This window comes from Pundamilia nyererei, unplaced genomic scaffold (genome assembly GCF_000239375.1).
Source record: "Pundamilia nyererei isolate P.nyererei 1_Seehausen unplaced genomic scaffold, PunNye1.0 scaffold00422, whole genome shotgun sequence".
In the NCBI taxonomy this organism is placed as follows: Eukaryota; Metazoa; Chordata; class Actinopteri; order Cichliformes; family Cichlidae; genus Pundamilia; species Pundamilia nyererei.
In genome coordinates, this window is record NW_005187823.1 from 100,355 (window position 1) to 107,158 (window position 6,804).

General features: G+C 45.4%; 1 protein-coding gene across 1 annotated transcript in view; it reads right to left on the minus strand.

Annotated features, from left to right (window-relative positions):
• LOC102204271 (poly [ADP-ribose] polymerase 14-like) overlaps positions 1-6,804 on the minus strand; it is a gene marked incomplete at its 3' end in the record, with an annotated part of 12,770 nt that overhangs the window by 1,494 nt on the left and 4,472 nt on the right. Inside the window, exons 4-9 of the mRNA XM_005753347.1 lie at positions 6,525-6,798; positions 5,931-6,113; positions 5,758-5,824; positions 4,788-5,024; positions 1,730-1,951; positions 13-118 (exon numbers count right to left, since the gene is read on the minus strand). Of these exons, the coding sequence (XP_005753404.1) occupies positions 13-118; positions 1,730-1,951; positions 4,788-5,024; positions 5,758-5,824; positions 5,931-6,113; positions 6,525-6,798 (1,089 nt within the window). The remainder of the gene's footprint in view (positions 1-12; positions 119-1,729; positions 1,952-4,787; positions 5,025-5,757; positions 5,825-5,930; positions 6,114-6,524; positions 6,799-6,804) is intronic.

Here is a 6,804-nt window from a genome sequence, read left to right on the forward strand (position 1 = left end):
GATGGTTCTTACCTGAGGAGTGCTGTGATTGGTCGACAGCCTGTTGAGCTGGTACCTCATGAAAACCACGTGCTTCATGTTGGACGTTCCTCTGACCGGTGAACTCTCTGGTGAAACACTGATAATATATTTCATGTGTTACGTTCATGCTGGTGATTTTTTGTTTTCACAGCACTGATGAAGCTGCTGTAACTGCAGCTCAGTGCAGAGAAAAAATACTATTTAATGTTTTATCCTTTTAAACCTGAAGGTGGTTTTAATTACATGTTAATGAGATTATTTAATGTAGTCTGATTTAATCTTTGTTGTGTTTGATTTTTCAGTTTTTATTGTCTTTTGTTGCTAAGTTTACATCATAGGTTTGTTCCTCCTGAAGCAGCGTCAAATATATTCTCATACAGCTCTAATGAAATCAGCTGCTTGTATGCTTGACACTGCTGACAAAACATGATTCTGCTAATGTCATTACCTAAGAAATAAAAAGCATTGACTGCTTAATGGTGTACTACAAAATATGAGTAACTGTATTCCGTTACAGTTACCGTTTAAAAAGGTGGTATTTAGAATACAGTTACTTTGTTGAAATAAATGGATTACACGGCGGTATTTTCCTGTGTCATAAGGCTCTGTCCTCTCTATATTTGGTAATATTTTTGGTGAGTGCGAGGGAGGGAGAAAAAGGAAAAGTACAACTTGTCACAGAGCAGAAACGGGAGCTGGAAGCATGTAAATATAATAACAACCACTGCAGCCAAACAGAGAGCCTGATGAGCCCAGCTGTAAGTAAGCTGTTAAGACTCGACTGTACGCTGTGTTCGTGTTTCCTCTGAAACAATAAGCTCCGTTGGAGCCTTTCAACGCCTCTCTCTGTCTCTCGCTAACAAAGTCGACCCAGACAACAAAGCAAAGCTAGTTTTCAGCTACGAGCCGACACGAACCCGACGTATCAGCCAGAGGTCCTTTACTACGGTTCGGAGCCGCGGGAATAGTTTCTATACGAGATCGCTGCAAAAAGTGCAGCCTTACCTAATGTGCACCTACTGTTACTCATTTATATTAAGATTTAAACATCTAGCTGGTGTTGGTGTGGAGAGTAACCTTCAGTAATAGTAATAAATCACACAGCAATAGGACATTCATGTAGTTGTGATACCATATTAAGTAATCCAAGGTATTCAGAATACGTTACTCTCACTGAGTAACGTAACACAATACGTTACAAAATACATTGTTCGGCATGTATTCTGTAATCTGCAGTGGAATACATTTTAAAAGTAACCTTCCCAACACTGAGAGTACAGCACTTCAGAGTCACACTGCTGTAAATTTGACAAGCCGAACACATTCTGTACTGCACAGGAGACACCGACAATGGTCTACAGCCGATGAGGATGCAGAACACAATGCGCTGTAAAAAAACACAAAAAACAGGAAACATGCAAAATTGCCCACAAAAGAAATCCACGGGCGGCTTAAGGTGAAGCGCGTTATAGCGAGGGACCACTGTACTAACAGTGTGTATCACCACTCAGTGTGGTTTTTGCTACCTGTAGCCACAAGCAGCTTCACCAGTTTGTGTGCTAAGCTAGGTGACGGTGTGACTGATCAGTGTCTGCCTGCACATTATGTGTCCATGTGTTTGTTGTGGGTTTGCTCATCTCTAGTGCTCACTGTCAGAACGTGATAAGCACTTAAACACTCTCAGCTCCTATCAGAGTCACAAACTCACATCCACGGTTTGGCTGTCACTGGGGTGAACGACGATGACCACCTCTCTCAAACAGCGAGGGTTTCTGCTGCTGCTGTACGAGCGGATCTCCCTCAGCAGGAGTTTGGACACCAGGGCTCTGGGGAAGCTCAGGTTTCCTGTCCCGATGGCTGGGAAGGACAACGATGCCATCTGACGTTTCTCAGCCTCCACCAGACAGTATCTGATGATGGACGTTAACTCCTGACAAACAGAGATAAGACAAAGTGAAGCTGGACTTCAGTGACTGGGCAAGATACACAGTATGGTATGTGAACGACCAGGAACAAAAGTGGAGTTTTCAGTGGTGGTGAGGGGCGCAGAGTTTCTCCTGATGCATCCCTCAGTGGACGAGTGCATGAATGATGGTTAAAAAAGCTTTTGGGGATAGAAAACAGTGATCGGATGAATGTGCGAGGCTTGTAGAAAGAATCTGGAGTTCTCAGGTAGAGTAACCGCGTTACAGTAGAGAAGTGCTATGTTAGTATCAGAAGTTAGTTAGTATCTCACACATGCTGGGGCTTATAAGAATAACAGAGTTTAAGAAAAGAAAAGAGAATAGAAACGGCTTTCTGCAGAAGAAATGCAGATGTCTGTGGGACACACTTTAAGTGTTTGTGCTGGGGTGTGGTCTGCAATTCCTCTGCAGAGGTGGGGTGGTGCAGTGGGCTCAGGGGCAGTACTCGGTAGGCTGACGGGGCAGCTGAGCCTAACAGACTAATCATGCTCCTTAGTTCAGTGACAACAGCATCTGGAGTTGCTGTGTGACCAGCGGGAGAACCTGCAATGAGTCACAAATGAACACGTTTCACTGCCCAAAACTGCGTGTCCTGGTTCTTTCACGTTTGCACTGGTACAAAACCTAGTTGGGCATGTCAGACCCACAACCCACACAACTGGCCAGATGATGGTTTAGCTTGCTGTGATGCACAAGAAGCAGGTGGCGATGCATCACGTCCGGCTGGAGAAGCTGCAGGATAAAGCTGCACCGGATGGAGCCAGGCAATGACTCCCAGGCATTCCTGAAAATGTTCCAGGGGAAGCTCAGACGGCTGCCCTGAACTTGCCCTGAACCCCCCTCCTCTCGGAGGAGCAGCCACTGTGTTAAGTAGCCAGCAATTCCAAAAGCACCTTTGCGCCCGAGACCATTAATGGAGGTCCTGTTTGAGTGCATTGGCATGGACTTCATCGGGCCATTTCATGTGCATGCAGATATTGCTTTGTAATAATTCTGGTAGATTATGCAGCGTGATATCCCAAAGCTGTGCCGCTGTGCACCAGTTCTGCACAGAACGTGGTGTTTCTGGTCATCTCACAAGCATCTCAGACAAAATTCGAAAGAGATACTGACTGACCAGGACACGTCATTCATGTCTCACACACTCAAAGAGCTTTAGAAATTATTGGGCATTAAGTCTGTTTGGATGGCATCTGTCGCCTTCAGACTGGTGGGCTGTTGCAGCTGAATAAGACTTAAAGTCCATGATTCATACGTTCATTCACGAGGATGAATGCAATTGGGATTGCTGGTTGGACCTTCTGTTGTTTGCAGGGCGTGAGGTGCACTGCAAACAACAGACAATCCTGAGACCCCCACAGGATCGTCTCCCTTTGAGTTACTGTTTGGCATAAAGCTGTGGGGGTGTTGGACCTGATTAAAGGAAACTGGAAGGAAGGTCGGCGCCCAGCTATAATTGAAATTCAATATGTTCTGGACCTGAGAGCAAAACTGCACACATTGGGAAGGTTATCACAGCAAAATTTGTCCCAGGTCCAGCAACGTCAACAGCACCTGCACAACAGAGGGGCTAGACTCATTTTCCCTGGACATAAAGTGCTTGTATTACTCCCGTCTTCTAGCTCAAAATTACTTGCCAACTGGCAAGGACCCTTTGTGGTCACACGGTAGGTGGGGGACATAGACTATGAGGTGGTATGGTCAGACAGGGGAGGAACCACACTTGTATATCACCTCAACCTCCTCAAAGCATGGAGAGATGCTTCTCTGGTGAGCCTGGTGAAGAAGAGAGATGAGTTGGAGGTGCAAAATTCCACCATTTGGTTACACTTCTGTTCGGCTTGTTCGGAGCCCTGGCCTCACACCTCATGGACCAGGTGCTCCTTATGCCTGCTGCCTATTTGGATGATGCTATCATTCAGAGTGACACCTGGGCAGAGCATGTGCAGGGGGTGGCCACAGTCCTGGAGTCCCTGAGCCAGGTGGGGCTCATGGCCAACCCAAAGAAGTGTGTGGTTTGAGGGAGAGAGGTAGAGTATAACGGGTACCACTTGGGAGGTGGACAGATGCGCCCCTTAGATGGTGGTTCTTGGAACTGGCTGGTTATTAAGACCAGCTTGTTCCAAACTTTGCAAACCTGACCAGCCCCTTGACCAAAATGGTGCCCCAGATCTGGTCCAGTGGATGGAGCAGATCAAGGCGGCTTTTGTGTGGTTTAAAAAGGTTCTTTGTGGGAGCCCCTGTCTCACACATGTAACTTCTACTTCCCTTTCGTTCTGTAGATGGATGTCTCAAACAGAGGGCTGGGGGCAGTTTTGTCACAGCAGGTAAGGCGGGTTGACTGCCCTGTAGTCTACATCAGTCGGAGGCTGTCGGAGAGGGAGGCCAGGTACAGCATGGTGGAGAAAGAGTGTCTGGCAATCCAGTGGGCAGTCAGCTCTCTTTGTTATTGCATCCTGGGACACTTATTCACCCTCTGCTCAGACCACGCCCAGCTGCAATGGCTCCACCGCATGAAAGATGCCAACGCCCAGATAACCCAGTGTATTTGTCCACAGTCATTTAAGTTCATGGTGGTCCAAAGGGGTGATAGGCTGGGAGAGGGTAGGGTGGTGCAGTGGGCTCAGGGGGCAGTGCCCAGCAGGCTGACAGGGCAGCTGAGCCTAATAGACTATTCACGCTCTCCTTATTTCAGTGGCATCAGGACCCAGAGCTGGTGTGTGTGCGACCAGCAGCTGGAAAACTAAACTGTGTATCCTGGGTCCTTCATGTTTACAGTGTCCAACCTTTATTAAGCCTCACCTCCTCTGCCTGGCCGCCTCCTTTGTCCCAGAAAGGACAAACAGCATGAAAGACTTTCTGGCACGTGAGGTTGTAGCCGTCAGTGACGACAACATCACCGTATCGCAGCGTGTTCCTTCTGACTTCAGAGTAGATGGCGTCCTGCAGACTGCTTCCAGCTGCTGACAGGATGGCTTTGGACACAGCTCCCTGGTTCAGTGTCATGTCCTCTGAGATGGTGTTGACGATGACGTCAGTCTGTGGAACAAAAGTAAAATCACAAAAAGCTCGGTAAATGAAAGTCAGTTTTAAGTAAAAAATCAAAAATATCTCATTATTTTTGCATTAAAAAGGCCGAGACACTAAATGTCTGCAAACTGCAGTATATAAAATACACAAACTGTACAGTCTTCCATAAAAATATTGCAGTATAAATTCTTAATTATGTGATCAGATTTGTTTGTGCCCTCGTTGTTCCTGCTGATAAAGGTGTGTAGCTTTGTTCTTAATTAATATGTTATTTCTGCCTGATATAGAAAGACCAGGAAATGTATCCAGGCATTTTGACATGCTAATCAAATTATAGTTAAATGAGCAAAGTTTGAGTCGTGTTTGAAACATGTGACACCTTCACACGAGTCAATTAAAAACATAAAGCAGCTTTCAAATTGGAATCAGTTGAATGTGCTGTATTTACCAATGCACTAATGCACAAAAGTCTTTGATGAGCATTCCTTTGTAAACTCAGCATTCAATGAATTTATGTAGTAAGCTCATTTGGCCCTGTGGTGAACACTGTTGTGGTGTTCAGCAGAACAGAAACTCCACAAAAACATGAAAAGACAGCGACAGATTGAAAAAAAACAACTGCATAAACCAGAATTTACTTTTAATCCTGTTTTAAAGCCAAATCTATCCCTTCATGTTGTAATTACATGAACATTTACAGAATCCTCTAAACTATGATCCAAATGACAGCACAGGTACTCACAGTCTGGTCCTGAATGCTTCCCTTACATAAAATGATCTTCAGCCCCTCAGCTGTGGTCTGCTCCAACCTGCATCCAATCAGATAACAGGACAGATGATATCAAAGAGGCCTCATGAACATGAGGTCATCAAGAGTGTGATAAAACCAAAGAAATAGAAGGGGAACCACCTTACCCTCCATGCTCTCTATGGCTGATTTGTTGCTTGGGGCTCAGGCCTCCCCTGTTACCGTGATGATTTCCTCCCCTTCCACCTCCTCTTCCACCGCCTCTTCCTTCTTCTCGTTTTTCATTACACCAGCTGGCATCATGTGATTGGTTCTGACCTCTGCCTCTGCCTCGACCCCGCTTATGTCCACTAGGAAGTAATGACAATTTTAAATACTTTCCAAATGACTCCAATTTGACTGAATACTTAAGCAGCCATTTAAAGTTAATAATAGCTGCTCAGCCATCTTTGTGGCTTAGGAAGCCATAAACCATAAATCTGACCAATAAATTGATATAATCTTTCTCAACTAGCTCAGCATCAACAAGGTTTACTGAAAAGATTTAAAGAAATAGTTTTATTTTGGGGGATTGTGGATATAGATTACCTCCATGCTGTCAGGTATACAGAAGTGCTTATACAGTTATACAACAGACAAAATCCAAATAAGGACGTTACATGGAGCTGGATATTGTTACCTGTGATCATGAGCTTGATGAGTATCAATGTTAAGATGTTTACAGTAAAAGTTCATTATTAAAAAAGGTTAAAAAAAATTACCCTGAAGCTCCTGTTCGTTTCCCGCCTGCTTGCTGTGGGATGGTCATGATAGGTCCGAGGTCTGAGAACTCCTTGCTCACAGCTGTAGCCATGACTCTGACGGTGCTATCATTGTTGTCCACCAGGTGAATCTCAGTTAATGATCTCAGACCTTGTGGGCTGTCACAGTGCTCCCGAACTGCCTGGGCTATGGTCTCAGCACAGAGGTCAACAGGGAAACCAAAGATGCCCGAGCTGATCGCTGGCAGTGCAACGCTGGAGCAGTTGGCCATCTCTGCTT